This window comes from Drosophila grimshawi, unplaced genomic scaffold (assembly GCF_018153295.1).
Source record: "Drosophila grimshawi isolate 15287-2541.00 unplaced genomic scaffold, ASM1815329v1 contig_1369, whole genome shotgun sequence".
Classification (NCBI taxonomy): Eukaryota; Metazoa; Arthropoda; class Insecta; order Diptera; family Drosophilidae; genus Drosophila; species Drosophila grimshawi.
The window spans coordinates 3,132,796-3,156,217 of NW_025062891.1; the positions used below are offsets into that span (position 1 = coordinate 3,132,796).

General features: G+C 35.8%; 2 protein-coding genes and 1 non-coding gene across 7 annotated transcripts in view; all 3 read right to left on the reverse strand.

Annotated features, from left to right (window-relative positions):
* The window catches only part of LOC6559053 (kazrin), a 54,558-nt gene extending 52,790 nt beyond the window's left edge, over positions 1-1,768 (reverse strand). Inside the window, exon 1 of the mRNA XM_032734022.1 lies at positions 1,000-1,768. The gene's annotated coding sequence lies outside the window, so the exon portion shown is untranslated. The remainder of the gene's footprint in view (positions 1-999) is intronic.
* Positions 1,769-4,191: 2,423 nt separating this feature from the next.
* Positions 4,192-4,274, reverse strand: Trnal-cag. Its single transcript has one exon. It is a non-coding gene; the product is annotated as a tRNA-Leu (tRNA).
* Positions 4,275-4,479: 205 nt separating this feature from the next.
* On the reverse strand, positions 4,480-23,094 carry LOC6560831 (long-chain-fatty-acid--CoA ligase 3). 5 transcript variants are annotated; one of them, XM_001987189.3, is made up of 11 exons: positions 22,635-22,982; positions 13,632-14,029; positions 10,478-10,613; positions 8,884-8,949; positions 8,083-8,521; positions 7,809-8,015; positions 7,033-7,507; positions 6,782-6,954; positions 6,449-6,712; positions 6,113-6,388; positions 4,480-6,044 (listed from the first exon to the last, which is right to left on the reverse strand). In XM_001987189.3, the coding sequence occupies exons 2-11, from the start codon at positions 13,652-13,654 to the stop codon at positions 5,890-5,892; spliced, it is 2,214 nt and encodes a 737-aa protein (XP_001987225.1). In that variant the 5' UTR covers positions 13,655-14,029; positions 22,635-22,982; the 3' UTR covers positions 4,480-5,889. The 5 variants fall into 5 exon arrangements, with proteins under 5 accessions (XP_001987225.1, XP_032591434.1, XP_032591435.1 ...); XM_032735543.2 differs by lacking the exon at positions 8,884-8,949 and adding an exon at positions 22,220-22,222 and having other exon boundaries at positions 13,632-13,935; positions 22,635-22,976; XM_032735544.2 differs by lacking the exon at positions 8,884-8,949 and having other exon boundaries at positions 13,632-13,935; positions 22,635-23,094.
* Positions 23,095-23,422: the final 328 nt, after the last annotated feature.

Consider the following 23,422-nt stretch of genomic DNA (forward strand, 5'->3'; position numbering starts at 1 on the left):
ACTTTTGGCAGGGTGGCAGCCCTAATACGAAATGACACTGTCGACCTTTTGTTTGGCAAAGCCCTTAACCACTTTATTGTTTAGCTGTTGACTTAATCACTTCGAATTCTACTCACATCAATTGATCATTTTTTGAAGTACACACAGTGAAACATAAAGAACGAAGTCAAATTCCCGTTAAAAAAAATGTTGTTATAAATCTAACAAATCAAGCGTTTGTTCCCAAAGTAGCTATGCATATAGATATAATAAACTGTACAATCATCTCGTCTATAATTTGTGGTAATTTTAAGTGGAATAAATAACATATCTGGTGAGTTTGGTTAGCATCCAATGGTAAAATTCATAAAAATACGTATATTTGGTAAGTTTGGCTTCGAAATATTGCTAAGCAAATAATAATTCATCTTTCGACCGATTGTTCCCATGACAACAATTTACTAGCTCCGTCATATGTACTATCTGCGGCAAAAAGACGATTATGTGAAAAGTTTCATCGAGATAGTTTCAAAATTAAGAGACTATCTAGAATAAATTTATATATATATATATATAACTTCAATGAGGTACAAGCATGGGTAAAAAATAATTAATTGTATTTTTTAATATCATATTATTAATTTTAAATTATATTTATCAACCAGTTTTACACATTTTACATCAACCTTAATTATTGATTTTTTTCAGATGAAATTATGTAAAAAAAAGGTAAATGCATTGTTAAAGAGTTGAAATTTCATCATTAAACAGCCACGTATATTTAAATATGTACGTATACGTAAACCAATTTATTAAGAATATTTTTATTTCAGTTATCTAAATATTGACATTTTTACCTTTAAAATTTAACACAAATTCGCGACAGAAAATCACTCTATCTCTCTTACTCGCTGTGAATTAACTTCAGTGTAGGTAATCATCATTAAAAAGATTTTTGTAAACAGTATGTGATGAAAAGTCAATGGATGATAATTATCTATCTCTATTTAAAAAACTCACCTATTATTTCCAGCGAGCGAAAGGCCAAAAAAAAAACTCTTTTTTGTTTAGCTGACAAACTTTTTTGCCCCGTTGTTTTTCCCAGTTGTTGTTGGCAAATGCACGACAAATTAACAGCTCGAACAGCAACGACGAGAATGTCCCGTTGCAATTCCCGTTGGATGTGCTTCGCTTCGTGCTGCGTATGTGCTGCGTTAGTCTATTTCCGTTATCCCTGTCCCGGTCCCGGTCCCAGTAACTGTCCCTGACTCGGCCCCTGTCCTTGTCCCTGTCTCCCTGTATGCTTGGTCGCCACGCCCGCGGCTTTTCCTTTGTTGTGGGCACTAAGCAAAAATTGCGCTGTGCGAATAAAAACTAAACCAACAAAAAAAATCACTAGCTGTGCAGCGTTTGTTTTTCTGTGTGATATTTTCACAGCACGATTGGGATGAAAGTTTATTCAATGGTTTTGAGGGTTTGTTGTGGGGTGGAACGTTGCCCGTGTTCACCCTTGGGTGAAAGCGCAACACGGCGTGCTAAAGTTACAGTTATCTCAAAAACTGCACACCGCGCGTTATTTAACGGTCCTTTTCGTTCTCGAAGTTTGTTTGTTGCTTAAGGTGACAAATATTTGTGTTGTGTATGTTGCACTTGCACTAACTTGTTAAATTAACGTAATTATTAGTAATTATATTTGTTTGCTTACACACTTCTTATTGCGCTTTATGTTTTTTTGTATTATTTATTTCAACCCCCGCGATATTTATTGATGTTTACGATTTGAGTATGGTTTTCCCGTTACCGCACTCGCGAACGTCTTTCGTCAAACTGGCAAAAAAAAAGTTGCACACTCACCGGAGAACGTCACAATTGAACTTTTTGGAAAGTAGAATTGCGCTGTTCAATACAACAACAACACTAAACATTAGCTTGGAAGCTTTCTCTCAGTTGCTGCTGTAGCTCTCACACACACCCACACGCAGCACCCTCTCTCTCTCTCTCTGGCTCGTTTCGGTCAGACGAAGCATGAACAATAACTGCGACGCAACAGCGCGCGCCGAGCTTTGAAACGACAACCACCCAAAAATGGCCAACGAGGTAAATCGTTACGAAAATAAAGCTCAGCCCACCCTGATAGTCAGCTTTACTCAATGCGCATGCGTCAACATAATTTCACAAGTCGCGCTCAAACTGCTTTTGAGCAACGTTAAACACGCTCTCTCGTTCTCATTCTCTCTCTCTCTCTCTCTCTCTGATAGGTGGGTGGTGGTTGGCCAGCTTTGGGCTTGTGGTCTAGCTGAGTCGTGTCCAATATGTGTGGGAAGAATTTGTTTTTGTATTTGTAATAACGCAGCAACTGCAGCAGCAGCAGCAGCAGCAATCGGTGTTTTAGCGGCAGGAATGTGCACTTTGTTCTATGTTGTTTGAGCTTTGTTGTTGCTGTTGTTGTTGTGGCTGTTGTGGTTGTTGTGGTTGTTGTTGTAGATACTGCAAATTGCCTCGTAGCATTTAAGTCGAATTATGAAAGTCGGGTGCAGGCAGGCAAGCTGGCAGGCAGGGAACGCAACCCCCAACCACCCAGTAGGAAAGACCAACACAAAACAGAACCAGAAGCTGAAATGTAAAGCGCCAGGGAAACTGGAAACGTGCAATGCACCGAAGGGAAAATGCCTGTATTTTAATTAATATTGATTGAATTTATTTGAGCGGTAAGCAGCAGGTGCGCTTAAATTTTGCTTTGTTTCCATTTTATTATTATTTTTTTTATTAATGTTGTATGCCAAACAATTACAGCGCTCCTATTGTGTGTTGCGAAACGCTATTTGAATGTGAGAAAAACAAACTTAAATTATATTATCCATTGTTATGGTAAGGATAAGTTTGAATGATGTTCTTTGCCTAAGGCTACAAACTTTTAATGCAAATACAACATGCAAAAATGTGTTGCATCCATTTCGAGTTTCACAAGTCTTTGATTCAATCCTAATTCAACTGCCCCCTCAGCAAGTTTGCTGTTGTTACTCATCCTATTCTTCCACTTGTTATTCTTCTTCTTCTTGTCCTGTTTACACTGCGCTTTTCTGCACATTCTCGATATGCATTCCATTTTATACTCTCGCTTGTCTGTGAATTGTTTTCATTTTACTGGGAATTGTGTAACGCATAAGGTAAATTCATAATATTTTCCATCTATGGTCCCTTTTAAACCCTTTGAAGCTGAAAGCTGAAATTCATTTGATTTGATGGCAGATTAAAGACTAAGGGTGTTACTTCTATCTGATGTTCTCCTTTAGAATATGCAGAGAGCATTAAATATTTGGAATAACGATGGCAACTTCTTTTTCTTTCTATTTCTTTTTTTCTCTTTTGACGTCAAACTCAAACTTTAAGTGTGATTCGTTGTTACGCTTGACAGCGCGTTCAATGCAGCAGTGCAAGCTGGAATTTTTTTTGTGCACAACTTAAATAAATACCTACACAGTTGAACTTGAACGAAAGTGAATTTAAATGCATTAGAGCAGAGAGAAATGATTGTGCATGAAGACGATAAAGGAGCGTATTTGCATTGAGTCTATTAACTCATTTAATCATAGTGTCTGAACCTCATTGCAGTTCGTCTGCATGGCTAAACATGCATTTCAGTTGTAAAATATTCATTTTGTGAGCAATTTTTTTCAATTTACAAATGAAACTGGCGCCATAAAGCTATCAGCTTTTGTCAGCCAGCAAATTCGTGCGGCTCATCGATTATTTTGAACCAAACCGATAAGTCGATATTAAAAAGTATCGATGTTTGTACACTGGTAACGGATTTTATTGGTTTTTGAACACACATATAAAGTTTGTGCGGCATTTAAAAATAAATCAAATTAATTAATAGCGAAAATAAGGAACCGCTGCTAGTAACAGTTGACTAAAATGTAAAGTTCTTTGCTCTGCATGCAATAATGCAATAATCTATATCTATTTTCACTTTACACACAGGAACAGTTCCACTTACTCATTATCTGTTACTGATGTTTGAGTGGTAATTATTTGTTGCTAACTAAAAATATGAGTAAACGTAAAACAAGACTATTGTTCTACATCTCGTACGTATCCAAATTATAAATATCAATTTTCTTGTTCTCACCCAAGTAAAAGTCCCTCTCATTAATATAAACAACATCACACCCATCCATTCCACATGTCGCACACAAACAAAAATATGTTTGTCAGAAGTGGGATTCGAACCCACGCCTACAGAGTAGACTGCGACCTGAACGCAGCGCCTTAGACCACTCGGCCATCCTGACTGCATAATTAAATTCAGCCAAGTAGCCTTGATTTGGGAAAACCAGCTAAATGTGAAAATCTGTAATCATAATCAGATTATAATCATAATCTGATGAGCAGACAATACGGTCACAGAAAAGATGTACTGCAGGGTTTAGTCGATTTGACGCCTGTATATATTGTCAGCATAGTTGTTTTACTACTGATTCAGCAAATTAAAGAATATTTTCAAAAATTTAAATATTTATTGATTTATCATCTCATCATTTATACACCCAAATGTACAATAATGCAAAATTAACTTAGTTTACGACTTTTTGTGTAACGCATTCTATAATTATAAATAACTATCTAAAATATGCATTACATAGTATGTGTACGTGTATACTTAGTAAACAAAATGAATTGCGATATTTTAAAAATGTTAGCTCGTTCACTAGAATTTATCAAATACATATTTCGTTCTCGTTTCAGAAACGCACCTCTTCATAGTCAATTGCTAAAAACATTCCTATCATTTATAGGTAGTAACTAAAAATATGACTAAAAGTTAATCAAATCTATTTGCACATCTAAACAAACAAGAAAAATATCTGTATTGAATCTTATAAGAATAGTCATTGTTTTTATTTTTAAATATTCTTCTAGTTCTAAGTCTTTCTTATGTTGATTCTGAATTCCGAATTTCGAATTGTAATTAGAATTGATGTTTAAAGTTTATTCGCATTGTTGCATTAACTAAATTTCCCTAAAATACATATTTTACAATATTTGTTGTAAACATTTGCATGCGTTTTGTGTATAAATTTATATATGGAGGGTTCGTATTTTGTGTTTTCACTTTTCTCTTTTCATTTACGTCCCGTAAAGAAGTAAAGAAATTGTAATAGTTTGTCTGCATTTAGCATTTGAATTCAGAACATGTCGTTTTTGTTTGTGTGTTTATTTGTTTGCTACAATTCATTACTTCAATATTTGCCATATATATATATATATAACACTAAGTTTAAAGAAGTATGCTATAAATATATGTATGTATAATAAAATCTAAATTAAGATTTTGATATATACGCGATTGTGTATATGTATAGTATGTACATAATTATTAGGCAACCACTTAAGCTTAGTTTAGGGTTTCTTTATTTTGTGTTTTTTTTTTATAAAAATAAGTATTACTTTACGTAATTTTCACTTGCCTCAAAAATGTACTAAAAAAAACACGAAAACTGTACATCGAATCATAACCGTTATCATCAGTATCATTATCATTGTCATTTAATCGTAATCATTATCATATCATCATCATTATCAACAGCATGGTACAAAACAAAAGTAACAAAACCAAGCTGCACATTGTCTAAAAACTCGATACATGCTCTTTTCTCTGCTTAAATAGAAAATATTCTAAATAAAAATGTTACCTATACAGGCTAAGCTGCTGATGTGTTTGTATTTGTGTTTTTGTGTGTTTGTGTTTGTATCTTTTTGGTTTTTAGATTTAAGATCTCATTGAACTTAAGCTAGTTTGGTTTTGAACAATGAATTTTGAATTTTGAGCTATACTAAAACAATTGGTATATATATTTAGTACACAATTAGCTTCAATGATGCTACCGCTGTTTAGTCCATTGCTTTTCATGAAGCATACATGCGATTTATGTCGTGCTGATATTTGTCCTGAATGTCCTTCCGCTTCAGCTTGAAGGCAGCCGTCACCAGACCCATATCCGGCGACCAAACTTCCTTGCACAGCGTTATAGCCGCGGGCACCTCGTACTTTTGTAATTTGCCTGTAGAAGAGTGACAGTTTTAGAATTTTAGATCTGATCAAATATTGGAATTGTTAAGGCCATATTACATTTTCGCGCATGCTCGCTAATTTCCTTGAGTATGGCCTTCTCCATGATGGGTGATGAGCACAGTTCCTCATACGTTTTGTTTTTCAGACCATGTCGCTCGGCGAGATCCTCGAGGTGTTTCTGATTCGGCACGACCAGCGCGACAGTGAATTGTTTTGAGGGATCCCCATAAACGCAAATGTTCTCAATAATGCCGCAAGTCTTCAGCTCGGATTCGACCTTGCCCAGTGAGACATATTCACCAGCCTGCAGCTTAACCAGATCCTTCTTGCGATCTGTGTACAAATGGAGTGCGTTAAAAGCAGAACGTATATTCGATTGTATATTGGACGCACCAATTATCTTAAGTACGCCATCGGTTTGCACTTCTCCAATGTCGCCGGTTTTGAACCAACGGCGTCCGTCTTCCTCGAAAAAGTCCTCATTGGTCTTGCCGGGCAGCTTGTAATAGCCTTGCGAAACGCAATCACCACCAATGAGCACCTCTCCCTGGGGATACGGTTTGTTGGTAATGCGATAATTGCCCTCCTCCCAATTCACCAGCCGAATGTCGCAAACGGTCAAGGGTCCACCAGTGCGTCCATAGGTCATGTCACGATCTGAAAGACCAAATCGAATGCGTTTAGTATTCTGTTCAGTTTAAATATTTGTGATAGCAATGCACTCACAATCCATCACAGTTGCGCCAGATGTAGTCTCTGTTAGGCCATAGCCTTGTATTAAATCCACGCACAGACACGTCTTGATCTGTTCGTGTGTGTCAGCGGAGAGGGGTGCTCCGCCGGACATAATAATGCGCACCCTGCCGCCCATCAGCTTGGCCACCTTCTTGAAGACCAGACTGTCACAATGAAGAGGAATCAAAAACGAAATGTAAATACAACTATAACTCAATTGTAGCCCAGCTGTTTTGACATACCTGTCAATGAATGGGGTCTGATAACCACGCTGCACCCACTTGACTTTGTACTGGTAGAGGAATTTGAAGAGAGCCTTTCTGAATGCAGAGCCCGAGTTAACCTTGTCATTGATGCCCTTGGAGATGCGATCGAGTATCAGCGGCACCGAAGTCATGCACGTGGGCTTCAGCACGGAGGCATCGCCCATGCAGCCGCGCTTGATCTTGCTACTCGTGTCGATCAGCGTCAGTGGTGTCGAATAGCCAATAGAGACGCCAGTCATCAAGCAAACACTCTCAGCCACCAGTTCAAAGACATGCGCCAGTGGCAGAAAGCCAATCAGTACATCTTCCGGATAAATGGTAACCATATCGCAGAAGCCCTTCATTGTTGCAATGCAATTCTTGTGCGACAGCAAAACACCCTTTGGCGTGCCCGTTGAGCCGGAAGTGTACATGATGATCGCATTATCCTCGGCCTTTGGTGGCACATTCTCTGTGGGGAATAGGGGAAGAAGTGTTAGTCAGAGTTTAGTTATAACTAAAAATGAGTTTGCGACAGTTTCACGTTAAGACTACAAACAAGTATTCTCTTCTCAATTATTTATCTGCTTTATAAATATAAATATTGTTTCATCAAACTCTATTGTTTTTAATTAGCAAATATTTAAAATAAATATATACATACGCAACCGTTTTACAAACTACGTTTGTTCGACAGTTCTCAAGCCAATTAAAAACTTGCTAGACCCTATCTGACCTATCAATTTACAATATCCGCCCACGTTTGCACCTACCAAATTTGCTGTCATTGCCAATTTTAACAACTTGAGCGAAGGGCAGCACTTTGACACCTTCCTTGAATCCAGTGGTTTCGGTCTTATGCAGCTGATCCTCCATATAGATAATGGTGTCCACATTTGGGCATTTGGCGAGCAGTGTCTTGAATTTGGGCAACAGATCATGCGAGGTAATAACCGTGGTAACTTCAGTTTCAGTAATGCCTAAAAGGGAGTTTAAATACAGTTAGTAAAGCATATATATATTTATTTATTTATTTGTTTTACGTACAGTGGGCAACACCGTCATCACCAAGCGTGGCATAGACGGTGACAATGGGCATTGCCTGCTTGAAGCAACCATGGGCAGCAATCATCCACTCGGCACGTGTCTCGGCAAAGATAACAATATTCATTCGCGGCGACAGGCCAAGTTCGCGTAGACCACGGCCAAAGCTGGCCGCCATGCGCTCCGCCTCGATGAAGTTCTTCCACTTGTAGTCGCCCATGTTGTACTTTTTGAAGACACGTCCATTCGGCTGGGTTTCATCCTCCTCGCTGAGTATCTGCCGGGTGCCCAGACACCGTTTCGTCGAGTGCGTCTTGGCCACATAGTTGAAGACCTTCTCCAGCGTATCGATATTCTCCTGCAGCATCTTTACATGCACATCGCGCGGCGGTTCCGTAGTCCGGTAGGTTAGCTCAGTGTCATCGTTCTTAATAATCTTTGCCTGCAATTCAATGAAAATGCAATTACAATCAGTTCGAAATATAGCACGCAAGTTATGCTCAAAAGGGAAACCATAAGAGACAGACAGGGATACCAAAGCATACCCACAAGTGGCAGGAGTTGGGGAGAATTACGTAAAGTGCTTTTGGAATTGGGAACGATCTCAGAGATCTCAAAGTGAAGGGAGTGTAATTAGTATCGGTCAAAACTCGATTTTATTAATGACTCAATGAGCGCGTTGAGGTGTTGAGGATATATATGAAGGTGGGGGAAGAGGTGAAATTCCTTTGATCAAAACACGACACCAAATAACATTTAGAAAACCAATTATGTTATAGAAAAAACACGTATGCAAATCAAAACCTCAATGTCATCCGGCGCGTACTTGGTGGGCTCATCGACCAACAATTTCTTGCTGATGGGCGTGGCCTGTGAGTTGGGAGGAGGGTAAAAATACCAATTAGCTATGCATAAAGCACCAAAAAAAAAGAGTGCATTTTGTATTATCACGCGATTCGTAGTTCTATATACGATTGCATTTTTCATTTTCTTTGCCTATCAAATTTATGGCAAATATTATTCAATTATTTTTCTTTGGTTTGGCTCCTTATCATGTTATCGAATCGATAGCCGATAACTGATTGGAGCAATAAACTGTGGAGCTTGTTGGAGTTCGACAAGGGTTTATCAATTGCCAGTTCAAAGAAAACTTCGCACGCGTGAGTGAATCGGTCGGAAGTACATCCTTAAGACTACATCAACTACAATTATATCAATAATAATTAGCAAGAAATATGTTGACGCTGAAGTTATTTACGATTATTAGCAATCAGCTTCAAGTTATTCTTGAACGGCAACAACATAGAATTTATAATATTTATGCGGAATACCTAAGATTAAATATTTTTGCTTTAATTTATTTGTTTGGCAACTGACTGTGCTCTACAGATCTAATATACGATTTTTTTGTAGTCGACATTTAAATTTTAATGCGTTAATAATGGGTTCAAGAGTAAAGACCTTCAACTTTGTACATTTTGTAAATATTAATGGGGCTTCCTTAATTGAGAGACTATATAGTATCAAATTTGTTGTCTAAATTATTGATAAACAGCAACAAACAAAAAATTATTGTTCTGCGCATTTATTCATTAAAAATTGCCATTTGTAGATTTTTCCATCAAATAATAATAATAATATATTGACGCAATTAAATATATACAATGAGAAGGATCATGCTGATCAAAAATATTATTTGTGAACAGAGAAACAACGATTTTTTGGCACTTACACAAAATAACCAAAAAAACTTCTTAAACATTTTCTGGGTACAAGGTAGGAAGAATAGAATATATGCAATGCGGATATTGATCCTGATCGAAAATATTATTCATAAATATATATATATTTATGGTTACTTTCGCACTTCAACTATATAATAACAGATTTCTTTAGATTCTCTAGGTACAAGGTACGAAAAACACACACAACAGATAGTAAAACACGCGACAAATCAAGGGCGAGCACAAACTGAACCAGCCTCAGAGAGAGAGAGAGAGAGAAAGAGTGAGAGAGAGGCGCAGAAAGCGAGAGAGAGAGAGAGAGAGAGGAAATGTTTGCAGGCAAAGTCGAACTGCGATAGTGAAGAGATACTGAATTAGACAAAGTCTACAAAGCGTACAAAGCTGAAGGTGAAAGCATTGCATGACATGTAAAACGACATACGACGACTACTGCCGAGAGACTGTGTGCACTTTGTTAAATGGTAGAACTAAATATAAAATAAAATATAAAAAAAAAATAATAATAAATAAATATGTAAAACATGCAATTCAATTGAACTATGAAACGCGATTTTAAAAAGCCTACAACAAATAAAAAATAATAATAATAACAATTCTCTAATCACAAACTAGAAAAAGGCTAGTTAACAAATACAAATACAAAATACACTCACCTTGACTCGCCGCGACTCCTGTCGTCGTATCCAGGGCCGCTGTATTACCAAATAGACCGGCAGCGTTATGATATCGTAGACAAATGCAATCGCCTTGATCGCACCCAAGGCACTCTGCACCCAGAAGCTGTCCATTCTGTGCGCAAGTGTGTGAAAATTCGAAAAGGAAATGGAAATGGGAAAATAATTTAATTAAATTTGTTGCAGCAGCAGCTGTGATAATTGATATGCAAATTTCTGTATTTATGATGCACCCAGATATATATATATATATGTATATATATTTATATATATATTTATATATATGGATCAGTGTCAGAGTCACCCACTTTGCTAGTTCTGTCGCCGTCGCAAGCTGAGAGCTAACTGAATTCAGTTGGCGAATCTTTCGTGACCAATACTGGAAACAAAAAAAAAAAGGGTTACCCCATTCGCTGTTCACTGGGCTGCTTTGAGCTTAAAACTCACAAGCTGATAACGTTGCAAAACATTTTTGTTTTTGCTTTTGATAATTCTTTTTGTTTTTTATCAGCGTCATATAGATTGCTAGTGCGACACACACACACACACACACATAGTTGTGTCCATTTCTGAGTGTCAATCGGTCTACTTTTGGTCTAGTCTTTGACTCAGTTTCGAGTGGCGGCGAACTAGCTATGTCTATTGAATTTAGATCCGAAGTTGAATCATAAAAATACTGATGTATTTTAGGTGGGCGAGTCATAAAAATAAATACGCATAGTCGTTGATCTGATAAGAAATCAGTTGATTTATGATGCAAAAAAAGTGTTTCCCAATTATTGCCAATAATTGTGATTATAGTATTTTTATAGCATTCATTTGCAGCACAGATTGTAGTATTCTATTATTATAGAAATAAACATTTCTCGACACTCTTCACAAGATAAATAAGTTCAAAAAGTTAAAAAAAAATGCATGCTTTTTTTAAATTCATAGCAGTAGCAATATTATTATATAAAGGAAAAACTATGAAATAGCATAGCATTTTTAATCAATGGTTTCTTAGCCAGCTGGTTTCAGCTGATATTAGAATGATAGAGATGGTATCTGACTTTATTATATAAATAAAATGAACAGTAAAGTTATCTGGCACAGCTATAATAATGCATTATCTAAACTCATACTGCTCTTATCATATTTGGCTCAAGAAAACCCGACGGATTGCAGTTTTAATTATTTCTAAAACATTTTCGATATTCCAATTTATCCTATTTATCTTAACCAATTGCTAAAAATAAAAACCTAACCGTCAAAGTTAAAATCTACCCCAAACATATTTTGATTTAAGACATTTTCTTCAAAAGCAGCGACTTAGCTAATTAAAGGCGCCTGCAGCTAATAATATAAAACTGTTGCCCACAGAGATAGTGAGACTGAGTGTGTGAGTGCATGTGTGTGAGTGTTTGTGTGTGTGTGTGTATGTGTGTGTGTGTGTAATCTATATGCTAATCAGCGCCTCGCAGTGAACTTAATTTCGAACCTGTGCGCTTTCGAAGTGCACGTTTTCAAACTAAATAATTAAAGTTTAAAGTCTCAAGCTGGTTGATTTGTCTCCCACAGATTTGCCGATTTGTTGGCAACAGCTCAAGGTCACGTCAGACAGTACAAATAAATTTATGGCGAACCAGCTAAAAATAGTGCTAAACGACAAGCAATCAGAGTTACCCCCACAATGTTATCAGTGTTCTATTACAGAGAATGAAAGGGCAAGCAGAAATATCAACGAACATTTTAGTTATGCACACAGGATAACCCAAATATACACTCGGGAAGAAATCGACAAGGATATATTTAAAACAAAACTATATAAAGCAAGATTTATGCATTTTACATTTTACATTAGCTTTTCTTTAATAAATTAATAGTATTTAATCGAAATATTATGGGAAAATACTTTTACTAATTAAAAAAAAAATCTTAATAATATAAAATATTTCTGAAAACAAATTGCCCTTTTAATTTAATTTGGTTTCTTTTTTAATATTCTATTTATTTATATTATTATTTTATTTTTATTTATTGCTTTATTATTATTAAAAAAAAAACAGAATTACTTTCTAGTTTTCCGGTTAATCTTTTCCCCCAGTGTACTGACAATCAATTCCGAAACAGTTTATGTGATAAGCACAAACGTATTGACGTCGTCACGTCCCTGAACTTGGCGAATATTATAACGCCAATCTATTTAACGCATCACGCGGATAAGGGGTTTGGGGATGGAAGTGGGGCGACTCTGTTGCCAGACCTCTCTGTCTGTAGGCGTTGAACTGGCACCGATTGCCAGATTGCGGGCCATTTCATGGTGTCTGATTTAGTACGCATCAATGGCACATCAAGTGATAACAGCAACAACTAAACTAAGCTTATTAATTGATTAACAATCATACTCTGTCATATTCACTATATATACGCTATTTAATCCCAACAAATGTTTTTACTAATCGCATACTAATGTTTTATAAATGTCACATATGATCAACGAAACCTTTAATAACGTGACTCACTAATTGAATTTACTTTTCACAATCTTATCGCGAACTTCAAATGAAAATCTCTGATTTATTTTTTTTAAATTTAATTATGCAATTCTTATGTGCTTAGTTTCCATACAATAAATAAAAAAAAACACTAAAATCTAGTTAAAAGACAATTAATCTTTCTTTAAAAGTAACTCGCAGTATCTAAATTCGTTGATAAGAATTGCAGAAATACAAACAGACGGACGGACATGGCTGGATCGACTCTCGATTGCTGATTCTTTATCGATTGCTTTATGGGATTGGGAAACATTGGACTTGTAGGCGTTGGCCTTGGAAATGGAAAATGTAAAGTTCAAATATACTACAGATATTTAAAACCAATTAGCGATCATCATATAAAAATTCCTTAACTGATACTGTTGCTTGAGAAAACTGAACTCACATATAAAATGGTAGTAATTAAAGATATCCTTATAGATAGATATATATTGACAGATATATTTAAATGCGAAAATTACAAAAATAAAGTATGAAATGTTTTGGGGGATTCTCAGACGAATACTCGATTCAAGCATATATCCCGCCCACCAATTTGATATATAAATATAAGCACATAAAAAATGGGGGATAGTTTAAATGGAAATTGTACTTACTGCGCATCATCTTCGATGAACATCTTGCCGACTTTTTACTGTGGGTGGCAAGCGGCGATTAAAGGCTGGAGCGAGACACGGACAATGGGAATGTGTGCTAACACGCACACACACACTCACACACACACACACAGAGAGTGAGAGAGATGGAGACACGCAGTCTTAGCGATGTGGGAGAAATGTTTGACTAGCACTTTCTTTTCTTTGTTTTTTTTTTTTTGTGTTTTTCTTTGAGGTCCTTTTAGCCACAATCCAAAATGGTACAGTTGCGCTGTTGATGATGGTAAATGCTCTACGTTGTTAGCTAAAAACGGTTCGGACAAACAAATGGATGCAACATTTAAACGATGATGTCATTCTCCATACTGCAGTTGTTCATATGTTGATGTTTCATTTACCTACAATAAAATGAGAGAGAGAAAAACAGATAGGCATTTATGTAGTGACAATAATGACGACAATGAAATCGACAATAGCATATATGGTCAAAGAAGGTGTGTAACAAACAAATACATATCGAGATAGCATATAGGACAAAAAAAAAAACATATACATATGTATAAAAGCAGTTGTCAACAATGTGACAATTGACAAGTTTGTAAAATCGATACGTAAATGGGAACTAAATGGTATAACAGAAAAAGCGTAAACAAATATCTTGATTTAATTGAAAGAAAAAAATATTTTAGCTGCTCATTGAATTTATTTTCCAATGCCATGCATTTTCCATTCAGCAATTATCTAAATTATGTTTGCTAAAAATAATCTAAACGAACTGTAAACTAAACAAAATACTTGACCACCTCCTACTACTCCTCCACAGCTTTCATAAATATTGAAGAAGAAAAAACAAAAAACATTTTAATAAATGAGAAAACAAGTTCTTTAATTTCGATTTGCGGTATTTTTTTGTTGTGTTTTTTGTTTTTTTTTTTATTTGGTGCGCAGCCAAAAAGTGATAATAAGAATAACAAAAACAGATACACAGAATACCTCATTTAAATATACGTCAAATAATGTGTGTGTGTGTGTGTGTTTGTGTGCATATACAAATATAGATAGCACACAAATTAAATTTAGACAATCAAATTCGCATTGCATAATCAGCGAGAAATGCCAATAGGAAAGAGACAGACAGACATACGGTAAAAGAGAATCTCAAGCGTGTAAAACATGCCTATTTCGTTTCTTTCTGGTTCTCCTTCTTCTCAAGGCAAAATATTGACATAGGTCGCGACCTATCAATGGAATTTTTAATACAAAAGACACCAAACTATGACTGGCGTTTTCTTTACTTTCCATTTTTCTTCTGTTTAAAAATAAATATAAACAATTTTCAATGTCAGCAAGATTCCACAGAAAGCACTCCATCGGATTACCTTAGCAATGCGCAACTGATATCCCAACTAGAATTTCGTCAGAAAGTTGGGCAAAGTTCAATAAATGCAATAAATGAAAAATGTAAAAATAAAAGATAAGAAATAATGTAAAATGTATACCTCTGTAAATAAAAAAAAAAGAAAACAAAAAAAAATAATAGAAAATTTATAGCCCTATATAAATCAGACTAGGAACCCAGTTAAATGTTATTTATAACATATACAATTAACGGACGAGTAAAGTTAAACAAACCAAAAATATGCGAAAAAGTTTCGATTCAGCATTTCCTCACGATAGGAAAAGACTAAATTATTTATAGTCTCCGCTCTTTACAGATATATACAATCATACACAAGCTTCCGGAACAAGGACGGATGTATGGTTTCACCGGAACATAGACTGAAAGTTATTTAGTCGCAGATCCTAACCTATCCTGTCATTAGCTATAACAATAAATAGGTTAGGTTGGAACGGCTGTCTACTGACAGGAAGTAGCCACCTTCGACACACTTGGTCCATGTTGGCTTATTGTGTTAACGCAATGACTTTATTCCATACTTTATTCCATTTTGTAGTTTGTTTAACAGTTCCGATTTGTCTGTCAAGAATCAAGAAAGCGAATCAAATGCCAGAAAAAGTATTGCATCAACTCTTGTCCATCTCAACTGTAACAACTGATAACAAAAGTTGGGATATCTTTCAAGACTCTGTCAAATACATTATTTGGCCATCTTCTTTTCATTGGCTGGTAATGTTTATGGCCGCGGTTATTGAACCGAATTCCCGCACAACAAAGCAACAAAACAACAATCCAAAACAATAATAATAACAAGAAAAGTGCTTTAAGCGAAACGTGTTTTGTTTATAAATCGATGAAGGGAATGTCGAAGTACTCTATGAAAAGCAAAAATTCGAGAGTTACTCTTAAAACTCTTCGATGAATGATTTTATTAAGCAACTATTTAAACTGCAAGTCGTGTGATTTATCTAATATATAAAGGCATTTATGAATTATAAAACCAAGGTTAAACTGCGAGTTTTATAGATATTATGCATACTAATTGTAAGATTTTTAATTAAAAAACTTTAATGGAAAAGAAAATTTAAATAATAAGCTATTTTGTAAAATTTCTATTATCGCTATGATTGCACCACTGTGCCACAAAGTGGGTCGCAAAGTGTTTGAGCGAAAGTTGTTTTCGCAGTGTTTGCAAAATCTATGAAAATCATCAACTTGCAGTGAAATGAATGAAAATTGTATAGAAAAAACAAGAGATAGAGAGGGAGAGGGAGAGAGAAAAAGCAGACTAAGTTGAGGCAATTTCGTAGAAAACATTGCTGTTGAACTTTGAACGCCAGTTGGAGTGTAGACGATGCCGCATGTGTGACGATCGTGACCCTGATCCAAGTTAAGTTACACACAAGCAAGCACAGTGAGCAAACTAAATGGAACGGAATCATAAGGAATCCAAAGGTATACATATATATATATGTATATATATGTATATACAGCTGTATGCTATACTAAACAATGTGAATAGTGTGGATTAAAGACAATTCAGGAAATGAGACGCGTATCATTTTGATTAGTTGTATGTTGTGGGCACTTTGTACCTACTACTAACAGCGACAAGTGAAAAAGTGTTGTGCCTGATTAAATCAGTCCGTTTAGATAATCCCTTACATATATACATATGTATAGTTAGTTATATATATGTATGCTCTCTGCCAATGGGTTCTGCGTTAAATTTATAATGCGACACTTGAGATAAGCGTGCAAGTTTTCATTATCATAATTGGTTGTTAGTCGATGTTTTCCATGATTAAATGCCACAGTTATTGTTTTTAATTTCAGGTTTTTAAATCAGGTTTTAATTTGCATTCGATTTGAGCTTCAGTTTCAAGTGTGTGATTTGCATTGATTAAAACAAATTGCTAATCAAGCTCGTACTCGTTATAACTGTTTTTTACTTATTTATTAATTTTTTCTGTTTTCTAACTTTGTTTTGCTTTTGTTTACTGCATTCGTTTTGCATTCTTTTTTTTTACAGCAAGCGTTTGTTTTTATTTTTGAACCGTGCATTATTGACTTTTTGCATACATTGCACAACGAATGTAACAACTACAACAACAACTACAACAACTACTACAACAACAACTTGAACAACAACCACTGCAATTTATTGAAATCATTGAGGCAAGCGTCATGCTTCACCAACTAGAAATGAAAATGGAAATGTAGCTGAGAGTCGATTGGCAACAACAACCTCCAACTTGAATTGTGCATTTAATGCGTATATGTGCAAACAATTAACAACGCTTTCGATATCGTATCTCAGACATGAGGTCAAAAACTAGAATTTTCGCGAAAGGTGCAAGAGTTCTGAATCATGTGCACGACTTACAAAGTCCAAATCCAAGTTGGCAGGGTGCAAAGTCCCAAGTAATTCAGCTTAAAATTTTAGAATGTGTAGCAATCCACCATATATCTAAATATTTTGTTCCACATTCGCATGCGAATTGTGGCAACAACAATGAGTTTTTGCACACATTACAACAAAGCAATTGTAAATGAAGAAAGATTCACATTGTTTCAAGTTTAAAAGAGTCTTAATCATGAGTGAAATGCTTAGCATGTTGAACGAGTCAGTTTTACTGACGTGGCCTAAATGAATGATTCACCACACAAGTTCTTAATCAACGCCAGACTTTCAATTTAGGAACTTAACATAATTGTTTCTCAGTATTTCGCCAAAAATTTGGCATGAATACGTTTTTTAATTTGCATACTCAGTCGTAAGTTTAAAAATAAATAAGTATTTTCGCAAAAAACTGAGAAAGCTATCTCAAACTTTAAAACTAGACTGTAGCACTAAGCAGACTATACCATCATTATGATGTAATCTATTTTATCTAAAAAATAATATTTTAACTAGAGTTTTCCAAATGAGGGCAGAATTTACCCGCATGAAATACAATTGATTTACTTGAATACATATTTTGGAAAATGTTTTCAACGTTTCCGCTCAATTTTAACAGTTATTTATAGTTTACTAAATTAACCTCAATTTATTTCAGTGATTCTGTTATTATCAGTTAGCATTAGCCAGTAAAGCTCTCATTTTACGGTTTATTATTTAGTATTTATGATCAAATTATTATATTTCAATTCGAAGTTTAATCAACTCACAAACAAATTTTATGTTGATTGAGGCAATTACACTCAATTCCTGTTTGTAGCAATATATAATTATTTAAACGCAGTCTGCTGATGCACCTGCGAACTGCCTTGACATTGATGGGGTGCAGCTGGAAGGGGGTCAGCGGTCAATGTTTCTTCAAATGCATACAGCTACACACACACACATAAATGCATGTGTGTGTGTGCAATTAAATGTCAGAGAGATACTCGTCGATTGAGCGAATGAGAGCGACTGTGTTCTTTGCCATTGTCTCTGCCGGCTCCCTCTGCTTGTGTCTCACTTGCTCAAATGGGGTAACAAAATCATCGCATGATTGTGTCAAAGTCCAAAATAAAAATAATTTTCTGTACTGTTTTTTTTTTTACGTTTTCTTTGCAGCCGGTTCAACGTACATCAAATGAGAAATGTGCTCTCTAAGATTGAAAATGAAAACAACAATAACAATACCAACTCTTAAATGAAAAAAGTATATACAAATACTACAGCAATGCACGATTCAAAAAAAAAAGAAGATAAAGGGCAACAAAAACGCAAAACAAACAAACAAACCAAAGATTGTGTGGGAGAATTTAAATAAATTTGATTACAGCCAGCGATCAAAATGAGTGTCAAAAGCTCTCACACACCGCACTCAGATAAGTACCCACCCAGAGAGAGCGACAAAGAGAGAGAGAGAGCGGCGCTCTTTTGCACTCGCTCAATTCGTCTGCCCTTCTTGTTCTTCCTGCTGTGTGAGAATGTAAAGAGCCACTGACGTCAACTGCTCTGATCATACACAACACATACATACGTGTCGTGTATATGTGTATATGCAAGTGACCTAGACAAACATGCGTGTAGTTATCTTTAGAGTGACCATCGCACAACTGCTCCAGTTTCACCCCCACCTCCAATTTGTAAAGCACGTGCTGAGCAGAAGAAAAAAAAGTGAAAAGAAAATGATCTTGGCTCACGACGAACGGAAGCACGTTGCAAAAATCCGGTTTAAATGTTTTTTTTTTTAAACCGGTTAGAAAATCTTTTTGCAGCCAGCATTTTCAGCAGCGTGACTAAAGCAAACAATGTTTGAATGTGTTGATGTTGATTTATCAATGTTTATCATTTCAGCACATTTGCCACATGTCACAAGTCTTAGCACTCATTCATCTCTATTTATATATGCACGTTATATATACATATATATATATATATATATCTATATATGACTATGTACTTATGTAATAAGTGATCGTTAATCACTATAACAGGTTTTTTCAAGCGCCACCTTTCGGACAGACAAATTTGAATGGCGTGTTTGATAAAATTTGATGAACCGTGTTGTATTTAATTAAACAAAAATGAATTTTATATTAAATAAAGTACATTTAACCAAAGCATTGATGTGCTTTGATCGGACAATAAAACTAAACTAATAATAATAAATCAAGTGTAATCGAGTGTAAATGACATTGAATTCTCATTGTTCCAAGAAAAAAAAATCATCTTTATTCATTTATTTTGCAAAAAAATGTATTTTATTATTCACTTTAATTTGTTTCCTCATTTTTGTACTATTAAATGGAGTTCCTACAAAGGAATATTATCATAAAAACAAATGCATATATTTATATAAAACAAAATCAATACATACATACATACATACATATCCACATAATATGAAAAATACATACAAAAATACATTCATGTAAATGTGCATAGAAATCGCGTGACTATTTCCCTCCTTAACCACTGCTGCTGCTGCTGGCTGCTGCTGTTGCAACAACAAAAACAACGGCAAAAAGAAAAGCGCCAGACAAAGCCAATGCTGGGCGGTGTGGCACGCAGAGGCAGAGGCACAAGAAATCGGTTTAGGGTGGTAGTTGCTGTTGCTGTTGTTGTTGCTGCGGCAACATGTCGTGGCACGTTTTTCATTCGCCCCTTCTTTAGCATTTATTTGGTTATACCAGCTGAAAATCGTACGAGTTTCAGGGGAAATGATGCGCAGCAAACCAAAACTGCGGCGAAGAGAGACCAACAAAAAAGAGCGAATTGCATAGCAATGCCATTGCAACTGTACAAGAGAGAGAGCGAAAGCAAGGGAGAGAGCGAGAGAGAGAGGCGAAGAGAAAGCACGCACTCTTCTCAACTCTGAAATGGGGAGGTGGGTGGGGAATAGATTGTGGTGCTAAAAGGTCATAGAGCATGTTGTTTACTGTTTTCGTCGTCGCTCTGCTTCTGTCGTTTGGGTTTGGCCATGAATGAAAGCTGCGACCGGCAAAAAAATATGCACACACACATACATGTATTTACACACACATATATACATGTATATATATACATATTTTTGGGTGTAAATATATACACACATTTACATTTGTAATAATGATGCGACTGTATTTAAGGTGCGGGCTCAATTCAAATATTAAGTGGTTATTTATAGCTAAATTGAATGCATTTCTATTGAGAATAGACATAAATATGCTGGTTGCTTGGCTATTAAAACTTCGAACTCAGAATTAAGTGAAGAACAAACAGTGTAAAAATTATAAAATTATTTTCAGTGGAATTTCATTTATCATTTATCACACACTACGAATAAATGCACACTCTCCGAGAATAGCGATAAAGTTTTGTTTGCAACAGCACGTTTAACAGTGCAGTAAAACTCTGTTATCAGAATTGCATTTCCATTTAAATAAGCTCAGAAATCTTACAAATACTTTTTTTTTTTTAAGTTAAGTTTATTTTATTTTGAACTGAATTAAATAAATAAACGCAATTAACTGTTGATTTGGCAAAGCACACTAAACGTGCCTATTACCGACGAGCTACCGTTAATGATAAATGATAAACTATTACTGCAGTCAGCTTCCGGGCCACAACAAAAAACCGCACCCCAGAAGTCAGCTCGACGCGTCATTGAAAATGCATCAACAATTGCCAAAGGCCATCGCTCGACTCAGCTGGTTGGTCGGTCGCAATCGGCCCCCGTCACAACAAGAACACAAACTGAAGAAGAACATATGACACATCACAGCAAACTCACAGACACACACAGACATGACCCCGGGAAAGAAGAGGAAGAGCAAAGCGCAAGCAAGCAAAACTCGCATGATTTTCAGTTGGTATAATAAACCAAGCAGGCAAGCAAGCAAAGCAAAGCAGATAATTGAGTGGGAGTGTAAAAGAGCAAGCTGACTCACTTGCTGCTCCCCCCACAGAGAGAGAGAGTGTCAGCTGGAAAGAGAGCAAGTGCGCAGCATTGTTTTTTGTTACAAGAAATCACTTGATGCACGTGTGAACAGTTGAAAGGGGAAATTCAACGCACTGACTCAGATAAAGAAGAAGAGAAGCAATGAGAAACGAACATGTGTAATGCCTTTACTACTTTGTGCGTATTAACAGAATCGGATTGACAATTTGATCTAATTAAATATTTGAAGGCTAAAGCAATGTTGAAAATTGCAACCTGTGAAGGTCGCTGCCATTTAATATTTTTTTTTTTTTCATTTTGCAATTGACAAGCAAACAAAATAATCAATATGTAAATAAATAAAATCCGTTGTTTCCCATGTGATTTCTATTTATAGATTTGCTTGTTGCCATTGGCTGCAATTGTATAATGCAGTAAATCCATCATTGCTACTCTCTCTCTCTTTATCTCTCTCTCCCTCGCAACTGCAAATTAAAAAGTGGGTCAACATTGCATTGTTTACTTCTAATTCTAACTTATTAAAATTTAGATTGGCATTGCCAGCCTTGAAACATCTACAAGGAGTTGTGATGGGAAGAGGTGTGGTGCGGAGCTGCATAAGTATTTCTAAAACGGACATTGATAAGGTGGCGTGACATTTGAGCCGCCACACCGGCAGACAAAGAGAACGAGAGAGAGTAAGAACGCACAAGTATGTGTGCATGTCGGTGTGTGTGTGTGTGACCTGTGTCAGCTGAGAGACGGGCAGAGTAAGTAAACTAAACTAAACACCTACGTCATGCACAACGTAATTGAAATTTAAAAAAGCTTACCTGCTTTATTCGTAATGTTTTTTTTTTTGTATTTAGCAGCAGTTTTGCGTCGTTGTATTTGAAATGCCGTTATATACATTGAAAGAGACAGATAGAGAGAGAGCGCACATGTAATAAACGTGAAAGCATAAATGTATGATTAAACATAGAAAATGTAATGCGTTTTTTTTTTGCAATTATAACAGTTTAATTTGTGCATAACACACACACTGTAAGAACTTTTAATTGGTTTATTTAAGCACAATAATTCGTGTTTCTTTTAAATTTGACTTTCACCAATTTACACACAAATGCACATTTTTTGTTTTTTTTTTTATTCGTAGTTGCGCTTTGGCCAATTTAATGGCCTACTCACACACACACACACAGAGGAGAAACACAAACACATTGGCAGCAATCGGAATTTCTTACTTACAGAAAGCTTTCGAGTTCCAATTACGTTTTAAGATTGCGTTTTTAGTAAGTGTTTTAATTTCGCGTACGCATTTAATGATCAGATCACTCACTGTTTCTAGGTAAATTTGCTTGTATGTGGTTGTAATATGCGACAGCCTCGACGCGTCCCACAACACAGTACAACGTTCTCAAAACACGTTGAGTTTGCTTCTGATACGTGTATAAAATGTCGCCGCTTTTGCCACGATTATTTTCACCGTCTGATTTCGACCACACACTCGCTCAGTCACACTCACGCAGACGACCAAGCCAAGAGAATTTGACGCTCTCTCTGTCTCTTTGTGATGCGGTCGAAATTGGATTTATTACGTATTTCTTCTGCAGCGCATGTAGATGCAGTTAGTTGAGTCAGTACTTGAATTATTTGCTAAACAATTTTTAATGTAAGGAATTAAATGTTCCGCTTACGAGATGCAACGGCTTTCACTGTTATTTACACACGGCGCGTACCAAATTGTTTCTTTCTATTTTTTTCTTGTTGCTGTTTATATCGTAACAACATATCGATAGGTTACAACTATATATTTACGATGTTTTTGTGTTGTTTGACAAATACAAGTAATATCGATAGTTAATGCACCATCATTTGAAGCACTAGAGAGTGAAAGCAGTAAATGCTGCTATCGAAATTATTAAGTCTGTTGCATCTCATTAAGTTTAGCGAAACCACTTCTAGTCACATTGAAAAACTAAAACAAACCATCTATCGATGTTTTGCACGCAAAATTATCGAACTGTATAATCGGT